Raw genomic sequence first — 16,518 nt, forward strand, 5'->3', positions numbered from 1 at the left:
CTTGGGTTCAATTCTGGGAGCCAGGACTCCTGGGTTCTAGCCCAGCTCTGGGAGGGAAGTGTTGTCAGAGCCAAGGGACTCCAGTCTCAGCTGATTGTGATGAGTCTGTTTCCTGCTGCTGCAGCCCAACATGGGTCACAATCCCTGTGGGGCAGAGCAATCTCCTCAGGGTCCCAATCGCCATCTCTGCAGGGCCCAGATCACTCAGTCCTACACTCCCTCCTCCCTTCCTGCCCCCAGAGACAGCAGTGCTCTGGTACTCCCTTCTCCCAGGGCTCAGTGCCAGGGCACCTCCTGATCGGGGAGCAGGGAGTGGTGCTGAGCTTATAGCTTTAGGGGCATTTTGGACTCAGAAAGAGCCTCTAACACTGAAGCAGGGTGGGCTGCGGGTCAGGATAGAGGGGCACCAGCAGAGGTAGTGGGGGGATCCCAAGGCTGGGATCGGGGGTGGGATTGAGGGACATCTGTTCTTGTGTTGTCTGCCCAGCTGCAGGGAGCAGGCCCAAGTGTGTGTGTGTGTGGGGGGGGGGAATGTTGTGTTGTGTAGGGAGTTCTGGTGTGTTTGTGTTGTCACAGTTTTCTCTCCCCAGCTGGTGGGGGTATTGTGTTTTTATGTAGCAGAGATGTGCTGGGCGGGGGGTGCTGAGTAGTTGTTTTTTTATGTAGCTGTGCTGTATTGTGTTGTGTAGGGGCATTATGGTGTGTAGTTGTGTAGCAGTGTTATGTTGTCATTCTCCAGCTGCAGGGGGTAGGCCCTCACCCCATGAGGATGATGTTGTATAGCAGTACTGTGATGTTGTGTAGGGGGTTATGGTACAGAACTGTTGTGTTGTGTATTGTGGTATGTTGTATAATAGTGTTGTGGTGTGTAGTCATGTAGCAAGGCTGTGTGGTGGTTGTGGTGTGTAGTTATGTTGCACTGTTTGTAGCCATGGTGTGTTGCACAGGATTGTTTATGTTGTGTAGTAGTACTGTGGTAGGTTCTCGTGTTGTGGTGTTTTTGTTGTGTAGCTGTGGTATGTTGTGTAGCTGTGGTATGTTGTGTAGCAGTGTTGTGTTGTTGTGGTGTGCAGTTGTGTAGCAGTGTTGTAGTGCAGGAGATCGTGTTATGTTGCTTTGTAGTACTGTTGTGTTGTCTAAGGGGCTTCACTTCTCTGGCTGCTGTGACTGGACTGAGCCCCCCAGATCCCAGGGCCTGAGGGGGGGGGCAGCTGCAGATGGCCTGGGTCAAGGCCAGCACAGGGCTCCCAGCATCCCCTGTGGATAGCATCTGAGTGACACCCTCTGCTCCCCTCTCAGCTGGAACACACCCTACAGCCCCACCCTCTAGTCCCTTCCCCCTGGGGGCAGCACTGGAGTGATACCCTCCCCCCTTGCACCCCACAAAGCCCCCCAACCACCTACCCTCACATTAATTCCCCCCTCCCCTGTACGCCTCCCAGTGACCCACTGCTTCCCCCTTTGTACCCCCATCCTTCCTTTTGCCCCCCTCAGGCCTGTCCCCTTCTCAGGGGTGGGGGGGCAGCACTGGAATGAGTTACACTCCCCTCTCATTGGCTGCTCCTCGCCCACTCCATGGTAACCGATCAGGTGATCCCATGTGTGTGTTTGCAGAGATATCTTCCAATCCGATGCTGCTGATCCACTAGCAGGGCTGCTCCCTGCTCTCACTACCTGGTAAAACCACTGGATCCTTCCCCCAACAGCCAACGAGGGCCAGGTATTCCTGGGTTCTATCCTGGCTCTGGGAGGGGAGCAGAGTGTAGCTATTAGAGCAGGGAGTCAGGACTCCTGGGTTCTATCCTGGCTCTGGGAGTGGTATCTAGTGGTTTGAGCGGGAGGACACCAGAATTCCTAGCTTTGCCCCTTGCCTTCCTAAAGGTCTTGAGGGTGCACTTGTCTATAACCTCCCCTTACATTCTCTCTGCAGACCCCAGACATCTGGTCCCCCCCCCATTCCTATCACACACACCCCTCCCCTCCCCGAGTTCCACAGGCCCCAAAGGACCCCCATGTAGAGACCATCCCTCCAGTCCCTACTCCTCTCCCTCCTAGTCCTGCTGACCCCCATAGGCCCCCTGATTCCTGAAGACCCCTCTGCAGAGACCAAAAGCCCCAGTCCTTTTCCCTGTGACTGAGAACCCCCCTCACATCCTCCCCTCTTTGCCCCCAGATCTCATCTGGCAGAGCTGGGTGCTGCACCCCAAGTCCTTCGCCTTCACTGAGTTCCTGGGCCCGAAGCCTGTGGCCTGGGCCCCCCAACCTGCCAGACAGAGATATTCACAGAGCAGGTGGGGAAGTACCACCTTTCCTTATGCTTCCCAGCTGCCACCCTGTCACATGGCGGGTGGGGAGAAATGCCTTGATCACTGCAGGGTGTGGGGCCGTACTATCTGATCCCTGGGGGATACCTGGTACCAGCCTGATCGCAAGAGGAGGCAAGGGCCCCCTCATAGCCCGATCCCTCAGAAGAGTGGGAGGGTGACCAGTACTGGCCCGAGCCCTGTGTGGGGTGCCCTGACTCACTACAAGTCGTAGTGGTGAATTACTTAGGGAGAACCCGCCATGCTGCTAGCCCTCAGTTCTCCACCCTGCAGGGCCCTGGCTGCCTTCCTACACAGCACAGGGCTGGAACTGCGTCTGGTCTAGCCACATGGCACCTGCTCCTACAGCCCCCTCGAGAGCCTCAGTTTGGACCTCACCATCATCACTGTGGGGATCTTCCTGGGGGAGCAGCTGCCACACTGACTTAAGTCACTCTCTCTCCTTTACCAGCAGGGTGCATCCCCACACTGCTCCTCCCAACTGTCCTCCAAGCTGTGGCAACACCATCCCTTGAGGGTGCAGTGGAGCAAGATGACCCTGTGGAACCTAAGATGTCCATCCCCTCCCTGCCCCACAGAGCCCCATAATCCAGCAGGCACCCCACAAATCCCCCCTACTGCAAGAGGCTGCAGTACAGAGTTCCCTGCATGGCTCTGGGAGGGGTTGCATTTGAACAGTATCAGGGGAAGAAAAATAATGGAACCCTCGTAAAATTACCCCTCTTTTAATATAGGTCAGCATTGTGGCTCTGTGACAAGTGGGGACACAGCTTAGCTACCATCAAAGTCCCCACTACTCTCCCATGCTGCCAGTCACTGCTCATGACTCCAAGACCCTGATCCTGCCCATGGGGCTGGATGCCAGTGGGGGAAGGATTCCTCCCCAGAGCTGATGGCTGGAATTAGACCTGCTGTTCTGCTTTGAGCAAGAGACCAGCTCAAGGTCAATTTCACAGCTGGGTCTGTTTCTGAAGAGTTCAGAAGGGTCCATCAGATCATCTAGTCAGCTTGGGTTTGTGAAAGAGGCGGAAGTAACCAGGAGGAAAGCCATTGTACAGTTGAGTCTCACCAACAGGGAGGAAGTGGTAGCAAACCTAGAAGTGGAAGGCAGTTTCGGTTACAGTGATCAGGAAATGTGTTCATACCTCTAAGGAAAGGAAGAGCAGAGAGCAGCAAAATAAGGAACATGGACTTCACCAAAGCAGACTTTAACAAACTCAGAGAACTGGTAGATAAGGTCCTGTGGGAAGAAAATCTACGGGATAAGAGAGTTCAGGAGATTTGGCAGTTTCTCAAGGACACAATATTAAAGGCACAACAGCAAACTATCCCAGTGTAAAGGAAAGATGAGAACAATAGGAAAAGGCCACTATGGCTCCTTCAGGAGCTCTTTACATCACCTGAAAAATCAAAAAGGAATTCTACGAAAAGTAGAAACAGAGATAAATGGCTATGGGGGAGTATAACAAACAGTACAAACGTGTAAAGACAAATTAAGAAAGTCAAAGGCACAAAATGAGTTACAGCTGGCAAGGGACATAAAAGGCGATAAGAAGTTGTTCCTTAAATAAATTACAAGCATGAGAAACATGAAGGAAGGTATAGGCCCACTACTTAGCATCAGTTACTGACTCTCCTTACCTGCTATCAGGAAGGCTGACGCGTTTAATGCCTATTTTGCTTTAGTCTTCACTAAAAAGCTTAATGGTGACCAAATACTCAACACAATTAATATTAACAAAACAGGGGAGGGCATGCAAGCCACAATAAGGAAAGAACAGGTTGGCAGGGCCTGATGAAATTCACCCCAGGATACTTAAGGAACTAGCTGAAACAACCTCAGAACCATTACCAATTATCTTTGAGAACTCATGGAGGAAAGGGGAGGTCCCAGAAGACTGGAGATGGAAAAACATTGTTCTCCTTTTTAAAGACAGGTACTATCTCATTTCCTTCTTTGACAGGGTTACTGGCCTAGTGGAGTTGGAGGGAATCATTAGAGGTCATATCTTGATTTTAGTTTCAGAGTAGCAGCCGTGTTAGTCTGTATTCGCAAAAAGAAAAGTTCTTGTGGCACCTTAGAGACTAACAAATTTATCTGAGCATAAGTTTTCGTGAGCTGCAGCTCACTTCATCGGTTGCATGATTTTAGTAATCCTTTTGACACAGTCCCATATGACATTCTCATAAGCAAACTAGGGAAATGTACGGCCACTTTATAGTTATTTATTCTAGACCACAGCTGGTTGAAAACCATACTCAAGTAGTTACCAGTGGTTCACTGTCAAACTGGGAGGTTGTATATAGGGGGATCCCACAGGGGTCAGTCCTGGGTCCAGCACTATTCAATATTTTCATCAGTTACTTAGATTGCAGACCATGTTTATAAAAATCTGCAGATGTCACCAAGGGGGGTGGTTGCAAGTACTTTGGAGGGCAAGATGAGAATTCCAACTTACATTGACAAATTGAACTGATCTGAAATTAACAAGATGAAATTCTATAAAGACAAGTGCAAAGTACTGCACTCAGGCAGGGAAAAAAATCAAATGTGCAACTATAAAATGGCTAGGCGCTAGTACCGCTGAAAAGGATCTGGGGGCCATAGGGGGTCACCAATTGAACGAGACAACAATATGATGCAGTTGCAAAGACAGGCTCACATAATTCTGGGGTGTATTAACTGGAGTGTCATATGTAAGACACAGAAGGCAACTGTCCCGCTTTACTCACCACTGGTGAGGCCTCAGCTGGAGCACTGTAGAAAGATGTGGAGAAATTGGTGGGAGTCCAGAAGAGAACACCAAAAATGCTAAAAGGTTTAGAAATCCCGATCTGTAAGGAAAGGTTAATAAAAACGGGGCATGTTTAGGTTTGAGAAAAGATTGAGGGGGTCGTGATAGTCTTCCAATATGGTAAGGGCTGGCACAAAGAGGTTGATGATCAATTGTTCTTCATGTCCACGGAAGGCAGGCCAAGAAGTCATGGGCTTAATCTGCAGCAAGGGAGATTTAGGTCAGATACTAGAGGATAGTTAAGCTCTGGGACAGGATTCCAAAGGAGGTTGCAGAATTCCTGTCACTGGAGGTTTTTAAGAACAGGTTGGACAAACCTGTCAGGGGTTGTCTAGGTTTACTTGGTCCTTCCTCAGCACGGGGGCTGGACTTGATGACTGCGTGAGGTCCATGCCAACCCTATATTTCTATCCTGAGCCTCCTGTCTATCATAAACCATTAAATCGCACCTAGTTCTCTGTATTGAGCCCCAGGACCTTGGTTAGACCAAATCATTTCAGTCCTCAGGGGATTAACTTGTTGCGTGCCCCAGATAGAGAAAAAACTGAGGGGCCCTGTATACCCAAGACTCCTGCGCTGGCAAGGAATTGCAGAGGTGAGCCATGCCCAGGTGATTGCAGCAGGCGACTCGTGCCTCGTGCTGCAGAGGAAGGAGAAAACTGCCAAGCTCCCTACCAATCTCTGACCAGGGAGATTCCTTCCTGACCCCAAATCTGGCCATCAGCTGGACCCTGAGATGTGAACAAGACCCCCAGCCAGGTAGCTAGAGAGGAATTGCTGAACCACCTCAGAGGCCGGCCCACCCCAGCTGGTGTCCTGTCTCCAGCTGTGGCCAATCCCTGATGCTTCAGAGGAAGGTGGGGAAAAAAAGCCCACAAATACCTAGAACGGTCCCCAACATTGTGGAGCTGCCCGGCCACAGCATTCAGAGCGAGAAATGCTGTTGTGTAGAGAGCAAGGACCTTGCACACTCGGCCAGCTACAATGGTAATGGGAGCTGCATACAAACCTGAGGTAAATAGATCCGTTCCCGGAGAGCAGCACTAAAACCTGCAGCACACACACACAGTGGCCACAGCAGGTCCGCTTGAGCCACATCACTTCCCTCCAGAGCAGATGGAGGGGCAGGAGTTTGGGGGAGGAAGGATTTTAAAAAAAAAAAAAAAAAGGAGACACAAAGACAGCAAGAGGAGTTCCAGGCAGTTTACCCCCAACAATGGGTGATTTGGATCCAGCCAAGATCAGGGGAGGCGGGGAGAAGGAACACTTCAAATCAACACTGTTAGACACAGTGGAGACTTTAGGGGAGTGCCAAAAGGAACCTTGGAGGAGCCCAGATCCAGGCGCAGCTGGGGGAAGGGAGGGGTTACAGACAAATAAACCCTCTGGGAATCCTATATCAGGGTCAGTAGCAGAGCCAGGAGCAGAACCAGCAGACCTGATGCTCAGTGTTGCTGCCCGCCCCCCATGTTCTAATCCGCTAGCCTCTCCCCTCCTCAAGCCAGGGACAGAACACATCTGTCATGCCACATCCCAGCGGGCAGTGCACAGAGGGGATAGTTTTCTCCAGAGCAATCCCAGGGACATGATGGGATGGGGCTCCCAATAGAATCGGGGGTGGGGTGGAAGATGCCCCCCCCCCTGCTTCCTCACAAAATGACATCACAAGCCACCAGCCCAATTAACTATTTATTTTAAAATAATTACAACCCAATCCCCCTGATCACGGTGCCATCACTACTGGATCCTCTGTTAACTACAAGATCCTTAAAAATGGGGGTAGTTGGATCCCTACTGGGGGGCCAGAACCCCCTCTTCCCACCAGAATCCATTCCTGATGGGCAGAGATGTCCATTGCAGGCGCCACTTCCCACTAGAGCTGAGAGAGGCTGGATGTGGATTCTAGGGCCATCAGGAAGGGAGCCTGGCGCAGGATGGCCTGTGAGAGAGGCAGACACACTCAAGGGGCTGCTCACTCGATGAGCTTCTTGGCCTTGAAGAAGCGGCGCAGATAACAGACTTGCCAGGTGGCCAGGCCCACCAGACACAGCATGGAAAAGATGCTGAAGTAGAGCACGCGGGTGCTGGTGGACTCTGTGGAGAGAGAGAGAGAGACATGGGGTAAACAGGGGACCCCAAAGCATCATCACAAGTGGCTTCCAGCCACTTCACAGGAAAGAACCCAGGCGTCCTGGCTCCCAGGCCCTTCCTCCTGTGTTCTACCCCAGCCCTGGGAGGAGAGCGGGGTCTAGTGGGTACATGGGTGCCTCCTCACCATTTGTGTCCCTCATTTCTTCCTCCCGCTGCTTCATGTAGGCAAAGTCCTTGACGATGGATTCAGAAAGGTCCTCAAGACGTCGCAGATCCACCTCTAGGGGCTTCAGCTTCTCTGCCTTGGCAATCTGGGTGTGGGGACAGTAGGAATGAGATGCAGAATTCCACCCCACACTGAGACACAGCCACCTCTGGGGTAAAGCATAAGGGCTGTCTATACAGGGATCTCTTGCTCAGTGGTGAGACATAGCCATCTCTGGACTGGGCACAGGGTCTGTTCATACAGGGATCCCTCGCTCCACGCTGAGATGTGGATGCCTCTGGGCTGGGGCACGGGGGGCTGTTTATACAGGAAACCCTTGCAATTCTGGCCCTCAGGCTTTAGCAGAGCTGGGGATACATGCCTAGTTGGGTGGATGTCGTCAATTCTGTCCTTGGGCTGAGATTGCTGGTGCCCCACCTTCCCCATCACACACAGGACAGAGGGACAGCTGCAGAGGGTTGGGGACTCAAAGGGGGCGTTACTCACGTCTTCATAGTTCCGGGCCTCCACCCCATGTTTGACGTTGAGGCTGATCAGCTGGTCAGGAACTCGAAAACCCACTGGGGAGGGAAGGATGAAAGAAAGAAGTTATAACTGTCACAGGGGAGGGAAGAGCTGGTGCATGACCCCACTTCCCTTCCAGTCAGGGATAGAACCCTAGAATCCTGGTTCTCAGCCTCTCTTACTGTAGCCACTAGATACCACTCCCCTCCCACAGCCAGGAATAGAACCCAGGAATCCTGGCTCCCAGCACCCTCCTCAATGCTAACCACTAGACCTCCCTCATGATCACAAGTTTCCAGGCCGTGCTGAGTGCAGGAGACCGCAAATGAGGATGGCAGGGAGCTGTGGGGTGGGAGGAATGCCCCCCAGGACACAGAATCCCTGCACCAGGAGTGAGACCTCATACCCGACTGGCCGTGGCTCTCGAAGCAGATCTCGTAGATCTCATAGTCGTCTGTGGTGAAGGCGAATTTGCCCTTCTTGGCATCTTCCTTGGAGTAGAGCAGGTGGCCAGAGGAGTCTGTGACCTGGGGTGGGGACAGACTGTGACCCCACAGAACTACCCATCTCCCCGGACCAGGCTCCCAATGCCCACCATGATCCTGTTCCCCAGGAGGATAGGGGTGTAGTGTGTCCCCTCCACCCAGGAGTAGGGGGTGTCCAATGGGGAGACGGGGGGTCCCTGATGTCCCTCTTGGGGGAGGACATCACACAACTGCGTGGTAAGTCTTGGACCTTGGAGAAGAAAGGGGTCCCTGGGGTGGTGCACAGCTTATGGCGAGCGTAGGGGGCAGGGCACCCGCGGGGGCACTAGCCATGGGGGAAGGGGTTCGGGGGTGCGCGGGGATCCCTAGGGGCTCTCACCCGGAGATCGGTCCTGGCCCCCGGCGCCCCGGCCTCCGACACCTCGTACTCCCCGGTCACCATGACGTCGCGGTGCATCTCCTCTTTCAGGCACTTGCGGGTCTGCGCCGGCAGCTGGAACGAGAGCGCCCCGCACCCGCCGGCCAGCAGCAGCGGCAGCAGCAGGGGACCCAGGAGTCCGGGGCCCGGCCGGGGCACGCGCATGGCGAGCAGCGGCGGGGACCCCCCGGCCTCGAGACGCCGCGCCCGGCTGCCCCAGGCAGGTGGAGTCGGCTGCGTCCGGCTCCTCTGTCACACTGCCCCTGAGCTGATTCGGTGGCGTCCGACCTGGCGCTCACCCGACGTGGCGCTCGCTCTATGGTCTGGCCCCCACCCCACAGGGGGGACAGGCCCTAGCCGTGCTTCCGCTTCCGGCTCCACCGTACTTCATCTCCGGCAGCGTGAATTAGAGTCCGGGCAGCGCGAACTTCGGACCGGGGGGGGGGGGGAGAGGAAGTGCGCAGGCGCAGCGCGATCTCGGCCTGTGCCGTGCCGTGCCGTGCCGTGCGGGAAGAAGCCGTGGTCGCTTGTAGCTGGGCAGAGTGCTGGAGGGAGGGGTGTCAGTCCAGCCCGGGCTACCCCCGAGTCTGACCTGGCAGGGGTTTGGTGGGGCTTCTCTCCTCCCCTTCCTCGGGCTGTGGGGGTAGTGGATAGAAGCAGGGGGCCAGGACTCCTGGGTCCTCTCCCTAGCTGTGGGGGGCGGGGCCTGTGCCCACCAACGGGCAAGAAATGTAAAGTGTCAGTGAATCCGCTTTACAAGCGCAGCGGCGCTGGGTGGCGCCAGAGAGCAGGGTCCGGGCGGGGGCCGTACGTACAAGGAGTCGGGGAGCAGCCAGGAAGAGAGGCCAAAGGCTCGCTGTACGGGGCAGGGAAACCCGCTATCCCTCCCAGCCCCCCCCCCGGTATCCTTTAGCACCCCAACCCCTTCCCTCACCCCCCTACGCCCTTCCTGCTCCCGAGCCTGCTCCACAGCTTCCCCCCAGCCCCACACACCCCTCTCCCATGTCTTCCCTTCCCCTCCTGCCCCCCCATCACCCCAAACATCATCTCTCTAGTCTCCTCATGCCCCTCCCTCGCCTCATTCCAACCCGCCCCCCTTCCCTTCCTCCCCCAATCCCGGTCTGCCCACGGGTTGGCCAGGCAGGGAGCCCCAGGACTGCCCCCTGTGGAGCAGGGCAGGGTGTGGGGATCAGCCCCCCAAGTGCTGACCCTGGTTAAAAGGCTGTGACGGGGTGAGGCTGAGAAGGCACTGGGTGAAAGGATGCCTAGAGTGTGGGAGTGCGTGTCAAGCCTTGGCACCACTCCCCGCCTGCAGCAGGGCTGGCACTGCATAAAGGAGAGAACCTGGCATCCACTAAGCTGCCTTGGCAGCCACAAGGACATTAATGTGCCAGGGTGGGGCGGGGGCAGAGTGATCCTCTACCCCCTCCACAGGGCCCCAAGAGGTGGATAGGCATGAGTGGGAGAGAGGGGATAGCTGGGGACCCACACACAGGGTTATGGCCCCCCTTGATATCAGAGCCACCTGTGAATTCAAAGGGGACTGGACTGATAAATGGGTTGGGGGGTTATGGGGAGTGAGGCAGGAAGAGAGGTCTGGGGCAGGGAGGGGATACGGGGCCCCTAGAGCAGCCAGGGGTGTTGGGGGAGGCACAAAGCAGCTGGGAAGTTAGTGGGGATGGGAACTTCCTAGCTGGGCGACATTGGGCCTGGGCTGGAGAAAGCTGGATACAGCCCTAGGTCCAGGTCCCAGCTGGCGCCGGGTACCCCCTGGGAAGAGGAATGATGAACCCCTGTTGCCCCTGGCAGCAGGTTCCTCCAGGGTTACCCCCGTGTAATGGGCATGGGGCTGGGAATAGCCCTGGCTCCCAGCTGCAGAGCGTTATGGGAGGTGTCAGGGGCCTCCCAGCCATTGTATCCCTGATCGGAGCCCTGGGATGGGTGAGTCTGAGCACAAAGCAGGACTTGAGCTCAGGGGTATTGGCAGCAAAACAAAGAAGAATAGTAGATTGGAAGACTGGCTGGTTTGGTGGGGACTGAGATACGAGGCCTCTAGGGAAGTGCAATGGGTGGGGAAGATCCCTTGATCCTGCCCCATCTGAGGTAGATGACAGTGGGAATGGAGCAATCGCTCTACTTGCGTCAGCCCTCCCAGGTGTTGGCGTCAGAGCCAGGAGGGTGGGGATGTGGCAAGACTGCACCTGCTGGAATCACACAGCCCAGCTGAGAATGGGAACTGCCCCCTGCCTGTCCTGATCCCTACAGCGCCCCCTGCTGGGTCTGGAATAGCCAGGACAGTGTTTCTCAAACTTTTGTATTGGTGACCCCTTTCACACAGCAAGCTTCTGGGTGCAACCCCCCTCTTTATGAAATAAAAACTCTTTTTTATATTTAACACTATTATAAATGCTGGAGTGAAGTGTGGTTTGGGGTGGAGGTTGACTGCTCGTGACTCCCCATGTAATAATCTTGTGACCCCCTGAGGGCTCACAACCCCCAGTTTGAGAACCCCTGAGCTAGGAGTTCCCTGTACAGCCAGAGTTCCCACCCTGCTCCCTATGGCACCCCCTGCTGCAGGGCTTGAGGGAACAGGCTGCTGTGGGTTCAGAACTTGAGAAAGGGAGCCGGGGGTGTGGCAGAATGTACATCCACACATAGAGGGTATGTATTGCAATTGCAGTTGTGTGTGATTATGGGAAATTGTCAATGCATGTGTGCCCCTGTGCAGCTGGCTGAGTGTGAGTGTCTGTGCAATTGTCAAGCTGTGTACATGTGTGCGTGCGCAATTGGCATTGCATATGATTGTGCAAACAGGAGAGAATCTGTGCAGTCATCATTGTGTGTAGCTGAGTGATTGTTGTGTGTAAGTGCATTCACACAGCAGGTGTGTACCATCGCATAGGTTGGTGTCTGTGCAGTCCCATAATGGGCGTGCACCATGTGCTGGTTTGTGGCTGGCAGCCTCCCTGTTCAATGGATGCTGTTTGTCTGACATTGGGTGGGGCTATTTGGGAAGCCTCTCCCTCTGAAGTACAGGTCTCCCATCCTAGACTGACCCAGCTGGACTCTGCTTAGCATGGAGACCTGCTGCTTTGGCTGAGACCCAGTGACTGATGGTTGCAAGCTGGGAGCACCGGAGGGGGGGCGGGGGAGGAAATGTCTCTCGGTGCTGGAGATCCCCCAACTCATGGGATTGGAATGACAGGCGCCTGGTAGAGGAACGTGCCAGAGGCCTGCAGTGATTCAGAGTGGGATGAGACTCTGGGTCCTGGGGGGAAGGAAGAGGTGAGGTCTGGGCTGTGCAGATACAGGGGCACAGTCAGTACCAACTCAGAGCTCCTGGACCTGGCAGTCTCCTTGTCCTAAAATGGGACCCCCTTCTGTAAATGGCCTGCTGCAACCGCCTTCCAAAGGGGAATTGGCTGTCAGTGGACCATTCAGCCCTTGGTCTCTGTTTTGACTGGTGTGATGCAGATGCTCCCAGGGGGGCCCCATGCTCTGGATTGGACCTGGTGCCCCGTAGAGGCTCTGTAGCCTCTTGCCCAATCCCCTGAGCCAGCCTGGGGTCAGATCGGAGCCAGTGCCCCAAGAGGAGAAAGGCCCCTTGTCCACTCCCTCCTTTTCTCTGTGTCTCACCCAGTCTGATTTGTTCTTCAAGAATCTCCCAGCTCTGAGATGATTGAGTTGAATGCTCCCTCCTGCTCCACAAACATGTGCTGGATCCAGGACAGGGCACTGGCTGGGCATGGTGCCAGCAACCCAGTATGCCAGCCTGGCACCATCTGCCCCAAGCCCAAGCAGGGCCCCACCCTGGTGCTAAGGGGCTGCCATGCAACTGCCTGCCTGAGCTGGGAATAGAACCCAGGAGTCCTGGCTCACAGGGATCTTCTCCCTGCATTCCGTATAGCACTGCCCGTACATGAAGCCTGTAGGAACAGGGGGAAGGGCTTCAGGGGAATGGGGCTGGGGGGAGGCAAGAGTGAGGGGAAGGGGCAAAACTGCTTTTGGTGAAGGGCACAGCCCCGGAGCCTCTCTATTAGGTCAATCCAGGCAGATATTTTACTGGGATGCTGGAAGAGCTATGGGAGCAGGGTGGGGGAATCAGGACTCCCAGTTCTCTCCCAGCTCTGGGAGGAGTTGGGATGTGTGTAGGACACCCCCAGACTTTGGGTCCAAGATTGGGGTGAGCAGAGACCCCCCCTCAGGCCAATGGCACTTGAACCATCTCATCCTGTGAGGCCCCAGCCTGACAGTATTTGAGACTCAGAGCAGAGGGAGGCCCCTAAGCTGGGTGGGGGTGAGGAAGGAATATACCCTGGGAACCACTGCATAAAGTGGCACTGGCAACTCAGCAGCTAGGGGGAGGGTGGGGCTGAGCACATGACTGGTGATCTTCAGGTAACCCCTCCCCCCAGCACTGCAGCACCCAGGGTCCGTCTGCTCTAGCATGCAAGGGGTTAACATGCCCCAGGGATAGCTGGAGCTGTTCTGAGTGTCCCAGGAGATGATAACACTGGTACCCTGTTGTCCTTGAATTCCACAGGGGTAGCTCTCACTCTGGACTTGCAGCCCCCCTGGTATCCCAGCCCTGGGTCCATCCCCCCCCTTCCCATCTCTCCTGCTGCCACTCAATCCAGACTCGCAGCCCCAGTTATCCCAGCCCTGGATCTGTGCTGCATTAGGCTGGGATCCAAACCTCAAGTCGACAGAGTGAGTAAAGTCAGGAGGAAAAGGAAGGTGAGTAAGTGGATGAGTATACAGAGTTCTCGGCTGTCTCCTGTTTGGGATTTGGCCCATTCTCCCATTCCCTCCATAGACACAGAGGGGCCCTACCTCATCCCTGGCAGCCACAAGCACTTGTGAGTGCCACGTGCTGATTTGGCGGGAGCCTGTGTGAAATCCCCTCCACACAGCTCCATTGCTCTCCAGGAAACTTTCAAGTGTGGAGTGAGGTGACCGGGCAGTTTGAAAGGCTGGGACACATGCAGCTCTGTTAGTGCCTCTCAATGCCAGCCCCCTGCTATCCCAGCCCTTGCCTCCCCCCCAGCTCTGCCTGTGCCCCTCAGTGCCAGCCTGCAGCCCCCTGCTATCCCAGCCCTTGCCTCCCCCCACCAGCTCTGCCTGTGCCCCTCAGTGCCAGCCTGCAGCCCCCTGCTATCCCAGCCCTTGCCTCCCCCCAGCTCTGCCTGTGCCCCTCAGTGCCAGCCTGCAGCCCCCTGCTATCCCAGCCCTTGCCTCCCCCCCAGCTCTGCCTGTGCCCCTCAGTGCCAGCCTGCAGCCCCCTGCTATCCCAGCCCTGGCCTCCCCCCACCAGCTCTGCCTGTGCCCCTCAGTGCCAGCCTGCAGCCCCCTGCTATCCCAGCCCTTGCCTCCCCCCCAGCTCTGCCTGTGCCCCTCAGTGCCAGCCTGCAGCCCCCTGCTATCCCAGCCCTGGCCTCCCCCCACCAGCTCTGCCTGTGCCCCTCAGTGCCAGCCTGCAGCCCCCTGCTATCCCAGCCCTTGCCTCCCCCCAGCTCTGCCTGTGCCCCTCAGTGCCAGCCTGCAGCCCCCTGCTATCCCAGCCCTTGCCTCCCCCCCAGCTCTGCCTGTGCCCCTCAGTGCCAGCCTGCAGCCCCCTGCTATCCCAGCCCTTGCCTCCCCCCCAGCTCTGCCTGTGCCCCTCAGTGCCAGCCTGCAGCCCCCTGCTATCCCAGCCCTTGCCTCCCCCCCAGCTCTGCCTGTGCCCCTCAGTGCCAGCCTGCAGCCCCCTGCTATCCCAGCCCTGGCCTCCCCCCACCAGCTCTGCCTGTGCCCCTCAGTGCCAGCCTGCAGCCCCCTGCTATCCCAGCCCTTGCCTCCCCCCAGCTCTGCCTGTGCCCCTCAGTGCCAGCCTGCAGCCCCCTGCTATCCCAGCCCTGGCCTCCCCCCACCAGCTCTGCCTGTGCCCCTCAGTGCCAGCCTGCAGCCCCCTGCTATCCCAGCCCTTGCCTCCCCCCCAGCTCTGCCTGTGCCCCTCAGTGCCAGCCTGCAGCCCCCTGCTATCCCAGCCCTGGCCTCCCCCCACCAGCTCTGCCTGTGCCCCTCAGTGCCAGCCTGCAGCCCCCTGCTATCCCAGCTCTTGCCTCCCCCCACCCAGCTCTGCCTGTGCCCCTCAGTGCCAGCCTGCAGCCCCCTGCTATCCCAGCCCTTGCCTCCCCCCCCAGCTCTGCCTGTGCCCCTCAGTGCCAGCCTGCAGCCCCCTGCTATCCCAGCCCTTGCCTCCCCCCCAGCTCTGCCTGTGCCCCTCAGTGCCAGCCTGCAGCCCCCTGCTATCCCAGCCCTGGCCTCCCCCCGCAGCTCTGCCTGTGCCCCTCAGTGCCAGCCTGCAACCTCCCAGCAACTGTCATATGCTAGTCCCCAGGGAAATGTGGTGACTCCACTGCTCTGTGCTCAGGGTTTAATACTGGGGAGCAGGGGGGGCCAGTACCCAGGGTGGGAGCCAGCCATGTCCCCCGACCTCTCATTGCTCCCCAAGGCTGGTGGCAGGGTGCCAGCTGGCTGCTCTCCCCCCCATTCCTGCCAGGTTAGTCACCGGGAGCATGAGATCATCCACATTCCCGTGTCTCACATCCTGTCCCGCTCCTTGGGGAGAGGGATCGTTAACCCTCACGGGGCGCGGGGGGGGGTTCGGGGGCCGAAGAGGAACAGACCCTGGACCAGAAGAGCTCCCAGAAGAGCTGTTTGTTTCGAGGCTTGGGGGGAGGAACCAGGATCACTGGATTCTCTCCCTGGTACTTGGAGGGGGGTTCTAGTGGTTAAAACACGGGGGTCTGGGAGCCAGGACCCCTGGGTTTCATTCTCAGCTCCCGCAGTGACCTGCTGTGTGACCTTAGGGGAGTCTCTTCCTCTGTGCCTTAGTTTCTCCCCCCACACTTTGTCTATTCAGACAGTGAGCGCTTCAGGGCAGGGCCTGTCTCTCACTGTGTTTTGTGCAGTGCCTGGGGGTCCCAATCTCCCTGGGATCTCCCTCCAACTAGTAATGAGAGAGAACGAGCGCTGTCAGGCTCCTTGTGGCTGTGGGGAGCCTGAGGGACATGCTTTCACTCTCTGCACGGAGCCCAGCCCTGTCAGTTTCACTTGCCGTCGCTTTCAGTTCCTGATTCTGAAGGTGACCAAAGGCCGCTGTGTCCGGAAATGACACCCCCGCAGCCCACTCAGAGAGAGAGGAATCACTGACCCCATTCTCCTCCCAGAGCTGTGTATGGAACCCAGGAGTCCTGACTCCCAGCCCTCTCTGCTTTAACCCACTAGACCCTTCCAGGTGTCTTGGCCCCAGCCCCCGCTCTAACCCAACCCCTCTCCCTCCCAACACACACACACACCAAAGTTGGGGACAGAACACAGGAGTCCTGACTCCTAGCCCACCACCTTAGCTGGACACTTCCATTCTCCATGCTAGGGTATCTTCCAGCGGCTTGTTTCTTAGGGTGAGGGGTGACCTGAGGCTCTTAGCGGGGGAGGGTGGGAGAGCCAGGCTCAGCGTCTCTGTTCAAGGAGAGGGGGGGCAGGGGCTCTCTATGATACAGCAGAGGGGAGGGGGCATCCAGATTGCAGGGATCCCTTCCTGTGTTGGGTTGGGGAGTTCTTGTTCTGTTGGGGGGCTTGGGAGGATTTATGGAGCATACTATACTCTCATTGGGTCTAGCCCAGCTGCTCA

The 16,518-nt window shown here is 56.7% G+C and overlaps 1 protein-coding gene across 1 annotated transcript; it reads right to left on the bottom strand.

Moving 5' to 3' along the window:
• Positions 1-6,795: 6,795 nt before the first annotated feature.
• Positions 6,796-9,222, bottom strand: LOC140914256 (transmembrane emp24 domain-containing protein 10-like). Its single transcript, XM_073351657.1, has 5 exons — positions 8,805-9,222; positions 8,347-8,467; positions 7,923-7,996; positions 7,395-7,521; positions 6,796-7,213 (listed from the first exon to the last, which is right to left on the bottom strand). Exons 1-5 carry the CDS (start codon positions 9,006-9,008, stop codon positions 7,092-7,094), a joined length of 648 nt encoding a protein of 215 aa, XP_073207758.1. The 5' UTR covers positions 9,009-9,222; the 3' UTR covers positions 6,796-7,091.
• Between the last annotated feature and the right edge of the window lie 7,296 nt (positions 9,223-16,518).

The sequence above is a fragment of the Lepidochelys kempii genome, chromosome 7 (genome assembly GCF_965140265.1).
Source record: "Lepidochelys kempii isolate rLepKem1 chromosome 7, rLepKem1.hap2, whole genome shotgun sequence".
Lineage (NCBI taxonomy): Eukaryota > Metazoa > Chordata > Testudines > Cheloniidae > Lepidochelys > Lepidochelys kempii.

Excerpts from the sequence above, each read along its gene's own strand:
- LOC140914256 (XM_073351657.1), bottom strand. The coding sequence starts at position 9,008 with ATGCGCGTGCCCCGGCCGGGCCCCGGACTCCTGGGTCCCCTGCTGCTG. Across the intron at positions 7,997-8,346 it reads CGAGAGCCACGGCCAGTCGG|TGGGTTTTCGAGTTCCTGAC; the intron begins GTATGAGGTCTC and ends TTCCCTCCCCAG. Across the intron at positions 7,522-7,922 it reads AGGCCCGGAACTATGAAGAC|ATTGCCAAGGCAGAGAAGCT; the intron begins GTGAGTAACGCC and ends CCCCACACCCAG.